This window comes from Cyprinodon variegatus, unplaced genomic scaffold (assembly GCF_000732505.1).
Source record: "Cyprinodon variegatus isolate N-32 unplaced genomic scaffold, C_variegatus-1.0 Scaffold194, whole genome shotgun sequence".
Classification (NCBI taxonomy): Eukaryota; Metazoa; Chordata; class Actinopteri; order Cyprinodontiformes; family Cyprinodontidae; genus Cyprinodon; species Cyprinodon variegatus.
Window position 1 is genome coordinate 400,992 of NW_015150647.1, and position 16,691 is coordinate 417,682.

The 16,691-nt window shown below is 36.3% G+C and overlaps 1 protein-coding gene across 1 annotated transcript; it reads left to right on the forward strand.

Annotated features, from left to right (window-relative positions):
* The first annotated feature begins 805 nt into the window (after positions 1–805).
* Positions 806–11,886, forward strand: LOC107087794 (protein sel-1 homolog 3-like). The gene is made up of 23 exons (XM_015379552.1): positions 806–935; positions 1,020–1,491; positions 1,662–1,788; positions 1,880–2,001; positions 3,326–3,441; positions 3,529–3,590; positions 3,675–3,804; positions 3,885–4,017; positions 4,109–4,246; positions 4,397–4,602; positions 4,677–4,856; positions 6,893–7,012; positions 8,206–8,346; positions 8,749–8,811; positions 8,932–9,105; positions 9,197–9,324; positions 10,047–10,130; positions 10,206–10,296; positions 10,391–10,478; positions 10,563–10,672; positions 10,765–10,892; positions 11,013–11,118; positions 11,324–11,886. Exons 1-23 carry the CDS (start codon positions 882–884, stop codon positions 11,414–11,416), a joined length of 3,066 nt encoding a protein of 1,021 aa, XP_015235038.1. The 5' UTR covers positions 806–881; the 3' UTR covers positions 11,417–11,886.
* The last annotated feature ends 4,805 nt before the right edge of the window (positions 11,887–16,691 follow it).

The window sequence follows — 16,691 nt, forward strand, 5'->3', positions numbered from 1 at the left end:
GTTCCCAACCCTGTTTTCTTCAGAAACCCCCGTCCTGCATGTTTTAGGTCTTTCCTAGTTGGAAAGAAAAGAATAAATGATTAACAGGCTTCTGCAGGACCCGACTGCAGAGGAATAACCCTATTTTGAATCAGGTGGTCTGAACAGGGATGTATCTAAAACATGCAGGACACTGATCTAGATGATTACACTCTGCCAATATGTGCATGAATAAAGCAGGAGTGTTGCATTCATGGACGTTGATTCATTGGATAAGTGTCACTGTGTCATGATTAGATTTTCTGAAATGAATAACCAGATCAGTTTGACAACCTGAATATTAGAAGCCTTTAGAGAACACATGGCTATCCTCGGAGATTAAAATACACACATCTAGATTATATTTCCTTAATCATCTTCTGAAGGGGCTGGTAACACAGGGTTTTATTTAGGGGTACCTGAGTAAAACTGTGCTGAATATAAGTAAATATCACATTTACCAGATTTCTTTATGTAAAAGGGAAAATATCTTCCTTCCAATTGACAAATATGCACTGCTTTGTGTAGGTCTGTTGCATAAAAGGTGTGTAGCTGTAAAATGAAAAATATGGAAATATTCAAATGGTTTAAATACTTTTGAAAGGCCCTGCAGGTGTACGTTCTGTGCAGAAGCTGGATGCCAATGATGCATCTTTATCTTTTTAGGATTGGAATGCAGTTCACAGCACAGCGGCCCTCCCCACCTCCACCGTTCAGGTAGTAATTGGGTGGAACTGTGTGCTGTTAAATATTTACCTGTGCTTCAGTGGAGCCAGTGTGAAACAGGATTAGATCCGGTTATGGAGCCTCTTTGTTTCCCTGCAGCCTTCTTACTGAGAAGATTGATGAAGGCAGTGTGAGACATGGGCTTCCATACATTATACAAATTCATCTGCCAGTTTTTCCTCACTATGCAGGTAGGAGCATGTTTATCTTAAGCATCTCTGACAGTCATTTACTGTGCTTTCATCAGGTGAGGAACTGCATTTGTTGTGCTTCAGATTGTTTGTGGTTTGGACAAGGTGAAGCTCCTGAATCCTCCAGAGGAAGCTCTCCCAGACCATCTCCTGAGAATCCTCTACTCTTGTGATGCAGCAGCTACAGTACAGCTGGACTGTGTTGTAACATTTGAAACAGGCACAGTGTCCACAATCCAACTGAGGCAGTGGAGCTGTGTCCCCAGGGAACCTTTAATAAAGACTGTGAAGCTGAAACTACCAGATTGGTTGGTGTATCAACCAGATGGGATAATTCCAGATTACATTTTGCTGAGCTGTTTTCTTCGAGCCACTGTTAGACACTCTGGTTCTGATGAGACTAGAGGCCCCTCTGGTTCTCAGGATGTGGCACATCTGCAGCCTAAGCCCTTCTTTAGTCGACCTGTCAAGCAGCATCAGCTCTCTTTGTCCTGGAGCAAACAAATGTTACAATTAACTCAGCGGTTTTTACAGAAACGGTGTCCTGTAGAGCAAGGTAAGGCTGAACCAATGAGGATTTTTGTTTTCTACATTCATTACTGGTGGGATCTTGAAAATTCTAGATCCATTACAGGAAAGAGATTTCCTTAAAACAGTCTACTTTGAATGAAAGCTATTGCATATTAAAGCTAATATAACCTAACTAAAACTCATCGTTACCCTTAGAAACCATCCATCTTCTGTCTACAATCTATGCTTCAACCGGAGAAATATTTGGAATAACAAAGACACTGGATCCATACAGTAATGAGCTGCTGGAGCACCACCGCATTAAAGCCATTGCTTTTCCTTGGTAATATAGTAGCTATAACACAGTTTATGATTCTTTGGATGCAGATGGTAAAATTAACCTTATAGCCGAACTTTGCATATTTTTCCCCTAGGTGTGAACTTTCCTTGTGGATATTTGTGACCAGGCATTGCAAGGAGAAATTGTGTGGAGTGTTTCATCACATTGATTCCCACAACAATTATGCCACACCAGCACTTTTCCTCGGACAATCAGGTATTATTAACTTTTCTGCGAGCTAATACATTCTCATGAATATGCTTTATTGCTTGACAATGTGCATTCTATTAAATATATAATACCGTATATATAAGGTTTTCCTAAAAGAAAAAAGATATTTAAAAGTCCTTGTAGATGTTCAATGGTTTGTTGGTTCTGCACCAAGATTTGTGGCAAACAATTTACATTTTTTTCATAATCTAATAAAACTAACAGTGTGATATTGCCGACCTACTTGGAAAACATTGAAAAAGATCCCTTTACCATTTCTTTAAGTCCTACCTTGTTAAAAGTTTTGAAAAATTGATATTAACGTTTGTAATTTAGTTATTTAACGTTTGTGATTTAGTTTAGAAAAATTGGGGCACATCCAAAAGCCTAAAGGTTGCAATTGTTTTTGTGCAGAAGGGACTTTGGACGCTTCCTGCCAATGTATCCACACACCGACCAATAACAGACTTTACCTTGATGACAATTTCATCAAAAATGATGTTTATATGCCATATGACTGCAATAGTCTGACACAGATTCACCCATACACCATGCTTGCAGACTTTTAGTCCTTATATGTAAAGAAGATGTTGGATTTCTGTGTGCAAATCTTTTTTTTAATTATTATTATTTTCTTTTTTTCTCAAGCTCATATTGAGAATTTTGAGTTCTGAGTTTTAATTCTGATTCAAATTTCAACCAGTCAGCTTGCAGCAAGCCTGATCAAGCCAACATCATTTTTAGCAAGCAGATATGGTTTATATATACGCAATATATATCACCATGTCTGTATATATACAGCAGCTGTAACCAGAAATGTTGCGTACAAATGTTTGTCACTTGGCCTGAGAGAAACAAATGTTAAAAAAAAACACAATTTATTATTTAGCTTTTTGACTTTTACCTTTTTTATTTACAATATTTATTCCACTTTGCCAAGATTTAAACCATCCATGTAAGCCTGTCTTTTAAATATTTATTCTGGAAGTTTGGAATCAGAAATGCAAGGTTTTTCTAATTAGTCTATGTATGTTCGGTGGTGAATCCATACATTTACTTAAGTTTATATGCTGTTGAAATCTTCTGAAACTTTGCCACTTGTATTATCTATAAACATTTTTTTTCTCTTCTAGTTTTGTAATGTAGCCTTTTTGAGTGAGTGTTTGGCATGTACAATCAAATGTGTTTATGTTACTTAAAAATTAAGCAGGACTTTCAATCTTTCTACTTTATTTTTAGTCTTCATCTGTTAACAGAAACTTCAGATGGACAAACGGTTTACAGTTTTAATTGTATTCAATTTAATCGTCACTTCTACATTTAAATACAGGCCAGCTACACATTCAGATAAGTGGGTTTTCTGAAGAATCTTCTGCATTTCTCTCCACATTTACTGTCCCTTTAAATAAGTGGTGCCAACTCAGTCTAGCATTACGCGGAAAAACTGTGAGTAATCTTATATTGACACAACACATCCTTTAATATTTACTTTATGATAGAAATACAAGATTAAATTGTCTTTATGTTTTTTAGGTAACTGTTTCCTTGTGGTTTATGCATGATGAGGAAAGAACAGTGAAATCTTCAGAACATACGTAGGTTTACTGTACTTTTCACTTTAATAATGTGATTGTATCAGCAGAAAAAATTATTGTTTTTATTTTTTTTTTTTTTTACAGTTTAAGTCATGATGTCATATTTGATGACACGGAAGGATATTTTGTGATTGGTGGAGGGAAATTTATCCAAGGTGTGGAAGGTTATTTTGGACCTGTAGTTTACTACCGCAACAGAATTCCCCATTCCACGGTAATAATGTTCTTATACTTCTAATGAATAAGTGGTGAATTTTCAGTCTTAATTATTTTCCCTCCTTTTTTATGCCACAGTCTGAAGTTGTTATTCCAGAAGTGATAAAAAGCACAAACCTGGCTGGATGGCTGCAGAACTGCAAAGAATTTATCTTTGACATCACTGTCAAAATCAGTGGCTTCATACTAAAAAACAAACAGGGGAAAAAAGGTTGTAGTAGTCTATTTTGTCCATTAGATGGTGGTAGAGTTACAACAAAAATGTGAATCCAACATATAATTGACTGTTTTGCCTTTTTCAGAGTCTTGTTTCAATGTTTTACATGAGTGGCTTGAAATGGGGAAACAACCACCAAATTCCCAGTGTGGGCTTTGGGAGAAAGCTGTTCCTCACAGAAAAATTGCTACCCAACTAGCCAAGTTACTGGTTTTTAAATATGGTAACGTATAAATTACAAAATGCTGACACACATGATTGGACAGCTTTAAAGTTTTGAAGATCTATTCTGTTTATTCATTAATTAATATCCATGGACTACCAAAACCATATATATTGATTCGCTTAAAAAACAATTCTGTTTATATTGCAGGAAGGACATCAGTCAGTCCAACAGCTGTGGGAAGAGCTCTGTATTCCTTATCAGTTCATAAGATGCATAAAACAAGCAGCACTGCAGCTGTCAGAAAAATATTGCCTCTCTTGCTCCAAGCTGGCTGTCTTGCTGATAACCTTGCTCTGCACATGTCATCTGTGCTCTACAGCACTGGCCTGGGAGTCCAGAAGCACCCCATTAAGGTGTGTTTTATTCCGACATGAATTGTTTTCTCTCTATGTTTTTCTTTTTTATTCACATGCTTTGTTTTCCACAGGCTTGGCTCCTTGCCCTGCTGGCTGCTCAGAGGGATAATCGGTTGGCTCTATTGCATCTCGGTCACCTGCACCAGCAGGGACTACATGGTTTCCCTAAAGATCCAGATTTGGCCTATGCCTATTATGCAAATATTGCAAAACAGACAACTTTAGACCGGCAGAATCCCTCCCCACAGCAGGTAATCTATGTGTTTTATATTGCAAAGTACAGTAGAAGAAATCAATCAGTCTTGCAGTTACTGGAGTGCAGGAGCTGGGAGGAAACACTCATCTTTGTTCTAAAGTTATATCTTAAGCAGTACCTTTTAAGTTTTTATACACAGTTTTTACTGCAAGTAAATCCAATATCTCTGGCATGTATGTTTAATGTGAATCTCTGCCCCAATCTTAAGTCTGTTCAGCATCTAATAGATTATCTTCCTGGATTGCCATGTAATCTACCTAACAACTCTAAATCAGCCTCCTGATCCCTCCTTTAGAATACGGTCCCCACAGCATCATGCTGCCACCAACATTTTTGACCGTGGGTATATTTATTGAGTGCTGTTAGTCTTTTGCCTCATGTACTGTTTGGAATAAAGACTAAAGTACAAATTTGTCCTCATCTGATCAGATTCCTGTATTCCCTTGATGTGTCACGACAACTTCATTGCATTCTTGCCACTCCGCCATCAATTCTAGATCAATGAAGCTTTTGACTAATAGTTATCTTGCCGACAGATACCACTAACTGCTAACTGACTTATCATGGTCAATGCTCAGTGACGCAGTGGGTAGCACTGCTGCCTTGCAGCAAGAAGGTTCCGGGTTTGATTCCTGGCCCGGGGTCTCTCTGCATGGAGTTTGCATGTTCTCCCTGAGCATGTGCGGGTTCTCTCCTGGTACTCCGGTTTCCTCCCACAGTTCAAAAACATGACTGTTAGGTTAATTCTTTAAATTCTGGATTCTCTAAATTCTCCTTAGGTGTGAATGTGTGCGTAAATTAATGGCTGTTTGTCTCTGTGATGTCCTGCAATGGACTGGCGACCTGTCTTCTCGCCTGTAGACAGCTGGAGATAGGCACTGCTTGGGATAAAGCATGATGGATGCGCATGGATGGACTGATTTTTTTTTTTTCCTGGAGTGTTTGCGTGTTTCATAGCCAAACCCCGCTACACATCCTTATTCTTGTTGTGTCCCTTTATTATGATGTTTGTTTACCAAAGTTCTCTAACAAACATTACACTGGATGTTATTCAGGGATGTCAAAGTAAAGAAGAGACATAGTAAAACATAGTAACAGATTATTTAATTCTATAAAGCATTTAGAAAGATTTTATTGTGAGAAATGACATGAAAAAGGTGAAGTGGTAAAAAAAAAACTTTTGCAGGGCTCTGTATCTCATTTTTAGCGTGCATGGTGAAACAAAAATGCTTTTAAATATTTTAAATATGAATTCCCTATAGAGGAATAAGCCTGCAATTGATAGTCATCCATATATTCTCTGCAGTCTTGCCCTGTAATGTAGGACACCTGTTGGTTGCAACTCCAACAGTGTTTGTAATTGTCCTCAGTGTGTTCAAAGACGCATGTATGACCAATAATCTTGACCAAAAATGAACAGAAAAAACAAAAAAGCAAATAAATTATTTAGTGTAGCTTTTCTCTTTCAATGCCTGTTACCTCAGGGTCAATAAACACAAGAGAACTACAAAATACTTATGTTATCTCACTGGATTAAGACAAATACGTTTTTTAACATAACAAAAAAGAAAGGTCTGCTCTTGCTACTGAATCTAAACCTGGATCCTCACCAGTAGTGTGAAGGGTCAGCAGGTTTCTGGTTTCTTCAGGCACGGGAACCTCGGCAGTTGTAGGTCACAATTACAACATAATCATACATAATCATATAACTACATATAGCTACTTTTTTCCTCCAGTCTTTTCACCTCTTTCTAGTCTTATGTATGAAGGAAATGATAAACCACTGTGTTGTTTATTTATTTATTTATAATTTTTAAGTATTCACTGTTCTTAATGTAATAAATGGAATTTCCCTTTGGTAACCTTTACTCTAACTTAGGAATTTCTCGTTATCTAAACTTTTTTCTAAATTTGATTTAAAAAGAGTGTGTTTTTTTAGATTTATTCATCTCTAATTTAAATAATTTGAGGATCTCTGCTGAACAGCAAATCAGTCGTTAACTTGTTTTACACTTTTTATTTCCTTTTAAGACGTTTGTGGAGGCTATATACTTGAACGACGATGAGACTTTGAACATTCAGACCAACAAGGATCATCATATCTTTCAGTGGCTGAAACTACAGGCCCGCAGAGGGGCAGCTGAGGCTGAGGTACCCAGTTTTACTTGTGTCCTAAACTTCTCTTTGAGGCGTTCAAGGGAGATTTTTCAAATTCCTATTTCTATTTAAATCTTTCCTTTTATCTTTTCACCATAACCCTGGTGGATTGTACTATTGCATATTATTATCAGTTTTTTTGCTGAAATATTTTTTTATAAAGAAAGACCTAACTGGATCCTGTTAAAGGACAGCCAGGCACAACGCCAAAAGAAGACCAAACAGATGTACTGTACTGTTAGAGGATGTTCTTTACCACATCATTTATTCTTCAATCTTTTCCATTTCATCACATAACCATTATTACCTGTGCATTTATTTGTTTTGGGGCTTTTTTATCGACAGACACCATGACTAGCATATATTTGTATATTTGAGTAAGAAATATGCTGCATTACTTTGGACATCTTTTCCAAACAGAAAATCTGCAGACCCATGTAGTCCATTTATTTGGTTCCTCTTAATGTTTTATTTTAAATGTGCCCTTTTTAAATTATTTTACATTTGTTTCGAATTATTTGTGTAATCTAAATTGTTTGTATATTAAGTTTGGTTCTGATTTTTATGTTTTGTCCTTTTGAACGTTGAGCCTTTTCCTTATGTTAAAGGATCATGTACCCTTTGGAATTTGTACTGTCAGGATCGCTCTTTAAGTGCATCAACTCTGATGAGGTTCCTATGGTCTTGGTAAGGATAGAAATCCCCACAGCATAATGATGCCACCACCATGTTTTATTTTATCCTTGGTCATCATGAGCCGGCTGTTCATTAAGGTTCTCTTACCAGCCCCTGATGCCTCTGCAGAACAGCTGTATTTATTCAAAGATTAAACCTGGACCTGATTTATTAATTAGGGTTGTTTTAAAAGTTTTTTATTGTTTTTTGCTGCATTGTATTTTATTAAGGGATAACACTGTGGCTTAATGCAAATGCAGACCTCACTTTTTTATTTTTCTGTGCAAGAAATGTTTCTCTCAATTTTTGTTGATTGATCACCTAAAATTTCAAGAGAAGTCATTAAGATTAGCATTTTTAAGTTGTCAAAATGTAATAATTTAGTTAAAAATTTTGCATTAAAAAGGTGTTTCTTTATACCTTTATCTGGGATTTTGCTTAAAGGGGTTGTAAATAGTACTTTATAACCAAAGCCATTATTTTAATAGCAAAAGTAATCATTGTTTTCACAGCAAGCTCTTGCCCGTATGCTCTTCTGGGGTCAGCAAGGATTGTCTCCAAACATACAGGAGGCTGTGAAGCACTATGAAAGAGGAGCTGTGCAGCTGGAGGACCCAGTGTCAATGTATGACTATGGAATAGTGCTGCTGCTGGTAAGATTTTTACCCAACACACATAAAAAAAGCCTGGCTCTTAGGATTATTCTTAAGAGTTATATTATACACTGCAAAAAAATTAAATCTAAATAAGTCATTTCTTCTTAAAATAAGTGCATTTTTTTTTGAATTAAGGATTTAAGTGAGACACTTTGCCAATGGAACAAGACAATTTACTCTTAAAATAAGAAAAAACAATTGCATTGTCTTATTTCAAGTGCATTTTATCTAGATACCTTATTTTAAGAGTAAAAATACTAATTCCATTGGCAAATCATCTTATTTACCTGCTCAAATTAGGGGTAAATAGCCTTAATTTAAGACATTTTTACTCATTTTGAGATCATTTTTGCAGTGTAGTGGTACATTTTTTTAAAATGTTTTTTTTTTTTTCTGTAGGGCCAGGGTGTTGAAAAGGATGTTCCAAAAGCTGTCACTTTCCTTAAAAAAGCGGTGGAAAAGGTTTTTTTATACATTTATTTTGAATACTCATATTTAAGCATAATGTAGTATTATATTTGTATCTCCACTTCTGTTTAAACTTTGCACTCTCCCTTTTGATTTCCATGATATGTACTTCAGGAATTTGTTCCAGCAATGAATGCCCTGGCCTGGTACTATGAGCAGTATGAAAAGGACTACCAGCAAGCTGTGCAGCTGTGGGAAAAAGCAGATTCCCTTGGTTCTCCAGATGCCCCTTTAAATCTCGGTGTCTTGCACTCACAGGGCCTCTATCCAGGAAAACCTGCTGACCAGGTTCTCTTTTATGCAAATACATGCATTCGTTTTACACTTGCATAAAAGTTTCAGGTCATTCATTGTGAAACAATTTGTGTGTTTCCATCAGTATGTGGCCTACAAGTACTACCTGAAGTCTGCTGAAAGAGCACACCTGCGCGGAGCAGTTTCACTGGCTGACGTCTGGGCTACAGGGATACCCGGCTATGTTGCGAGACGCCCATCAGATGCTGTCTTGTTAGCTACTCACACTTGTTTTTAATTGCAGTTGCCTTTATAGGTTAAATTCACTGCCACCCTAGCTTTATAGGAACGTCATGAAAGTGTGTGTTCTTTAGGGGGGTAAAGGGTTTGTAAGGTAACAGGTGTTTTGCACAAGGAGGAGGAAAATAAACAGGAAGTATTTGCTCCAAATGCTTCAACTTCACCTCAAACTAATAATTAAAACTTGGATAACTGAGCTTTACTACAGCACAACGATTACAAACACATCAATACCTATTTTGTAATGGATAAAGGGGGAAAGCGATCTTATGTGTGCCCTAGATCTAAAGTCTATCAGAATTGTATGGATTACTGTTTAAAAGCCAGAAACCCAACCAGTTTATATAATCTCTATTTGATTTGCCATGAAAAATGGTCAAATATCCCAGCAGCTTGATGCCAGACGCAATACTATGCTAGAAGCTTGGCAAAAATACAAAGACTGATCAATTGTAGCCTGCTAAACAGAATTTAACCTGATGTAGGTGTCTAGAGAGCCTGTGTCTACAACTTAGACCCTATTTGAATAAAAAAAATAAAATAAATATAAATAAATTCCAACTTATGCACAAATTGGAAATCACAAATTACATTTTGACTCATGCTACTTATAAAAGCATATACCACTCTGATCAGACTGTTTATGTGTGAGTACATCCTAGTTGTAACATATTTCTTATTTTTTCTGTTTTAAGGTGGGTTAAGTGGACAGCTGAGCACAACGGATATTTGGGCAGGATCTTAAGGAATGCGCTGGATTCCTATCTGAAGAGTGACATGTGTGTTGTCTTCTTTTTGAATTTGATAGTAAACAGGTAGCATCTACATCCAAGTAACACTCTGTCTTTAAACAGGTTCATGGCTTTGTTATACTATATGATGGCAGCTGAATCGGGGTATGCTCCTGCACAGTTTAATGTGGCATATCTTTGTGAACAAAATTCGGTAATTTCATTTTATTATTATTGAGTAGCAGTATGTGACATATCTGTATTGTTTTATTTTTAAATACTGTTGTCTTTTAATGGTTATGTTTAAGGCTGGGTTTCTGGATCGTCACTATGCAACAAACTATATGTGGAGATATTACAATCTCACAATCCAGAGTCAGAATCCGGACACTTATGGTAAGTATTGATCTTAAAGTTAAATCATTTCTAGAAAGTTTACTATAATTGACTTGAGTTTTTTTTTTTTTTTTATTCTTCCAGCCTTCATTAGAATGGGTGACCTGTTATATGAAGGGCTGGATGGTAGACAGAAAGACTACTTTTCTGCTGCACAAATGTATTCAAAGGCAGCTTTAAGCAACAACCCACAGGTATTGTTGTTGCTCTTTTCTTCTGAAGTGTCTTTATGCAGCATCATCCTTGTAAATACTTCTGTTTAAGTTGTACTTTTTAATCTTTCCAGGGATGGTACAACCTTGGGTTGCTTGTTGAGGAGGATTACAGGCTGCCACTTTCCATACTGAGTGAGCTTGGCCTATCTGACCTGTACCATGCAGACACAAATCTTCTCCTAAGTACCATGTACCAAAGGTTAGTTAAGGCTGAAATATAAGTGTACCTGCTCATCAAAGTACAATTTTATCTGTAAAAAAATAATGAATATATATATATATATATATATTCTTTTTTGCTTTTTTTTTCTCCTTAAAGGTGTAGAGATTCCGACAACACAGATTCATACTTGCCGTGCAGCCTCGCTCTTTTTCATATATTTTTGCAGTCATTTGAAGGGTGCCACATTGCTTCTGTGATTAAGGTTTGCTAAAAATAACAACGTATATTCACATAACTTGACTTGATGAATTTGCAAAAAGCATATTGCATTTCTAAACAAAAAAGTTGATATGCTATAGAAAAGTCACTAAACTATGAAAAGTTTAATGTAAATATACAAATTAATGACCCATTTGAGCAAAAAGCTTTACTAGTATTTAACATGTATACTTTTTTTTTTTTTGCAGGTCACCATTGCTGTTGCTGTGGTTGCAACTCCAACAGTGTTTGTAATTGTCCTTGGTGTGCTCAGAAGACGCATGTACGACCAAGAATCTTGACCAAAAACTAACAGAAGAAACAAAAAATCTAAACAGATATTTGGTTTAGCTTTACTGTTTAAATGCCTATTACCTCAGGGTCAATAAACATGAGAAACTTACATTTCAAAACACTTGCATATTATAGATGTGTGATATTTTTGATTAATTGTTATTTTACTGGATTAAGACAAATATTTTTGAAACGGAAACAAGAAAGGAAGGTCTGCTCTTGCAGCTGAATCTTAGCCTGGATCCTCATCAGTAGTTTGAACGGTCTGTTGGTTGGAACCTCGATTGCTGTGTAGGTCACCACCCCTGATTCTCTACTAACAATTACAGCTTAATCATTCATTTTTAATCATAATTTTACATCCCTTTTCAGTCTCATGTATGAAGACAATGATATACTGGTACTTTGTTTATGTTTGTTATTAAATATTCACTGTTATTTTAATTAATGGAGTTTCCCTTTGCTTCCCTATACTCTAACTTAGGAATTTCTCATCATGTAAACTTTTTTTCAAAGGTTAAATTTGTGAAATACTTTTTAAAAGGAATTTCTTCTGCAATTTATTTTTGTTTATCTAAAAAAAAAATATACATTTTTAAGCTACAAATCCTTTCAAGATTTATTTTTATTCTTGTAATTCTTAGACCATTTAGATGTGTAGGCATTAAGGATTAACTTTATATGTTAAATGGCAGGAAAATGTAATTTAAATCAAATAACTTTGGAACAATAAGTGTGAGTCAAGCTCAAATCATGTTCAAACAGATAATTTGCCCATATTCAGTAAAAAATACATATATAAGAGCGTCCATTCAAACTACATGGAATTATTAAAACCATCCAGCTCCAAGTCAAACATAATTTAATTTAAAAACTCTTGAGGAGACTAAGATACTATGACCACAAAGAAAAATTTAAATGTTTAAAAACCATAATCAAAATATAGCAATGTAACAGTTTAGAATGTAATCTTTGTTCGAAAACCACAGTTTGTCATGAAGACCTTTAAATCAGGTCAAATGAACTAGCTTAGAGCAAGTGGAGTGTTTTCAAACTAATTCAGAATCAAAATCTAAGGTAAATAAAACATAATTTAGCAAAACAATATTGTATTAAACTATTTGCTTAATCAAAAATCAACAATCTTGGGTAATTTAATCTTAACCTTCTGTGATTGTTGCAGAGGAAATAACTTCTTTACTACATCTGACTTATGAAGATAATGAGCAGACACAAGGGGGGTAATTTAAAAAGGGATTTTTTTTGTCCTATTTTAGTAATCAAATGTAATGAGTATATAAGGAAGCACAAACATTACGAATTAGTGCGTAGACCCTTTTTAGAATAAAGCTTTCCCTAACTTTGCCTGACCTGTATCCTTGGTTGATCTGGTTTTGAAAGGTGAAGCTTCTCCAAAGTTCAGGAAAGCTTATTATGTCAGGCCTGCACAAGGGGAGCTAACTTCCTTTCCTCTGAGATGAAAGCATCCAGTCTCTGGCATATCAAAGTTTCCTATAAAAGCAGAGTGAAACATTGCAGAACAGTCCTTTTTGCGGAATCTGTTTCTGAAATTATCAACAGGTCCAGTGGTCCACTGATTCCTGTGGCCTGCATTGTCCTCAATTCATATGGTTGTCAGTACTCCAAACTACAGATCAGAGTGTTTTCAAACAAAGCATTTATTAACTGTTCATAACTCTGCGGCTCATCAGCTGGGGCAGGATTGCTGGATTCTCTGTAGAGGTGGAAACACAGGTTAGTGACCACTAAACTCTGATGGGTAATAATAGCGAGCATGTGACCAAGCTTATAAACCAGGTTTATAAGTTCGGTCCAAGCCCAGAGGAAGGAGTGGAATCCAGTAGGATGATTTCTCCACAGCATGCAGCAGGAACCGCCCAGAGAGTTCCAGGAGTGAAACAGAGCAGACTGACGAGCAGAAGCCAGCAGACGCGGAAGAGCAGAAATATCCGTAGGGAAAATCCAAGGTCACAGTCCATGCAGGAGCAGATTTTCAGGCTATACGATCAGAGATCTGAAGAGGTATCGAAGAGGAATCCAAACCGGGGTCAGGAGACAGATCCAAGGTTGTCAGGAGGCAGAATCCAAGTTGCAGTCCTAAGCCAGGCCAGGCAAAACAGATCAGAACAGGGGCAAACAAAACTCAGAATTCCAGAGGCAGAAACTAGTGAAGATCAGGCAATCAGAAAAACACTAGGTACTCTAGAAAACTGTCACACACGGCTTGAATTATCTGGCACTGATGGCTGGGAACAAGCTGCTTAATTAGGAACTGGAACAGGTGGATCTGATTAGTGAGAATGCACAATGGGTGGAGCTAGACAGGTGGAAGAAATTAACCAATAATCCAGTCATCAGTGCCAAGATCATGACAATGGTACTCTGATGTGGCTGGCTGAGGAGCCATACTAAAAGAGAGGAGCAAAACTCCTTAATTTTCAACCAATGTTTAAAGTTAACCAGCATGGACATTGGTCTAACATCAATAACATGGTTTATGGCATAGCAGTTTGTAGGTAGATTCTCTTGAGTGCAGAGAATGTCTGCATAGCACAGCAACAAGAACATTATTATTGAGTCACTGGTGCACTTTCAATAATATTTTGTATTATGATTGTTATTATTTAGATAATTGTCATTTTTACCTCCAACTAGGTCAGGTGACTGACTTAGAACCTCATTTTTGTTCTGCAGCCACTTTCAGACTGGAAAAAGAAAAGAAAAAACCTTTAACAATATAACGCCCCTTATTTGGAATCTTTGAAGATCAGGCCCATTGTCTTTGTAGAGAGTAAGACAGTTTCTATCTTTTTATCTTTATTTACATTTGAACAAACTAGAATGTTAACTGGAACACCCTTGTAGTATTATGGTGCCATTACACTCACAAATGTACTAATGACTATTTAGGGCAAATTTAATACCTGCAAACACTACATTAAGAAATGTCGCTTTGTGGCAGCAAAAGCTGCATATACTGAAACTGATGTGCTGTAATGGTTGGTCATCAAGCACTATGCAAGCTCGTTTCCATGATGTTGTTTACTAATTGCAGTCACAGCAAGTTTTTTTTATTTTTTTATTTCCCCAATAATGAAATGGTGCCAAACTGTTAATCTCACTTGGGTGTCAAGATGTGAAATTAAATAAGTGCATAAACATGTTGAACTATTGATTTCCTTCTTTCAAGCTTTAGTGTTGATGTCAAGGTGAAGGATTGCACTAACTGTCTGCACAAATGGCAGAATGGAGCTTTGCCCATATTTTACTCTGGCAGCTGTTTTTGTGAAGACACCATGCTTAGATACAAAGTCATGATTGCATAAGAGCACATTTTTCAAACCAACGACGGATAATTTGTTTGGATCTCTGTGTCTGTAATTAGTGGCTGTCTAGGGCTTTATGCTTCCAAACTGAAGTGCATGAAGAAATATGAATATGGAAGAATGTTTTTGCAGTAACATCTGTATTTAACACTTTAATAGTTTGCTGTCAAGGCTAAATCCTTTGTTTTTATCTGAACAGAACGCTATGCTAAAATTATATATATATATATATAAAAAACTGCTGTCTGACCCCCTTGTACTCCTGGGTGAATTCCAGACCTACTAGTTTATCTGTAGCAGGCCTGAATTTTAGTAAATATTTCAGAAATCAAACTAAAAACTGAGAAAATAAGGATGAGTGCAAGGCATCACTTAGAAGATTTTCTACAACGAAAATAAAACCAGTGATACTGCATCGTGGTACAATATATGAGATATGTATCAAACTGTCAGAAAGACCACATAATTCTTACATCCTTGTGAGACAAGGCCACCATGCCCTCTGCTGTCGGAACATTCTGCTGCCTTCAATTGCTCCCTGAGACGGCCTTTATTTATAGAATGGCAAGAATTGCTGCACTAACAGTGACAAGGACTAAAATATCTACAACACACACTTCACAGTAGTGCCAAGACACAGGGGTGGTGAGGGGCATCAGCAAGGTTAATGCTTGGGAACTGACATTAGTACATCCACCTAAGATTCAATCTGATTAATCGGCCTAAGCTTTAACATATGTCAGCTAAACTATGCAGTGTGCCAGAAAAAGACAAATGTGAAATCAAGCGAAAACAGATTGTGTCAGTTTAACTAACATATACTAAGTGTTTTTATTAATCAATATATAAAAAGTGACAATTCATTTATTATTTTTATTTAGAGTAAGTGATGTTTTAAAATAAAACACTAGGAGTGAAATATAACTTCATAGGTAAGTTGAAAACTAACGTCAGTCTGTCCACACCACATAATGTATGGACATTCTCTAAAAGCAGTGGGAACAAGACTTAATGAATTCTTCTCAAAAGTATTTACTTTAACAAATTTTTAAAAAGCTGCTTCCTTAATCCCTAATAAAATGAACTTTAATCAGCTGTTAGTGTTATATATCACAATTCCCCCAATATGGGAAAATAAATATATGTACATGTATAAAACCACACATACACATACTTATAGGTGATTCATTATCACAAGTAACAATGATTTACAAATGCAAACAATGAAAATGCATGGGTTAACACACTGGCACATAGATGGTGGTTGGGGGGTGGGGGGTCACATTAGCAACACAAGGCTCTTTTGAAACAACTAAAGTAGTAAATATAAAATTGACAGTCCTACAGAACATAATTCCAGGGGATCTGCATGTGTACAAAGATTCAAGTTCTTGAGCAAGCCTAGTCTTGTGCAGATGCCCTTGCACCCACTGCAATGATAGTATGAGTGTCACAGTCAATGCATGTGCTCCCTGAATATATTGCCTCTATGCTCTCGTTCGGCTCCCATTTTGATTAAAGAATCCATGCAGAAAATTGTACAGGTGTTGCAATTAGAAGTTATCAAGCACTGCCATCTTGAAATAAATTGATCCACAGTTTAAATTGCATATTAGAATTGCTGAGTGCACACCAGAGAAAATGTGGTACTATTATCAACCAGACATGAGTCAGGCTTATTTGCTTGTTTGACTGTAATGTTTAATTATGTAGAAACTGCAAAAAGGTTCACTGTAGGAGATGAAGGGCCTGGCTAAAACAATACATACAGTTTTTTATCCTCTTAAAGTAATGATTCTGCAGAATACACCAGACAGGGCTCTTTCCTTTTACTCTTTTATTTCACAAAATAATTTAATACATTTTGTGTATTTTCTTCTCATCTCAACTTCTAAGCTCTAAAAGCATTTGATGCTCCTAATTTTTTACATAAAGA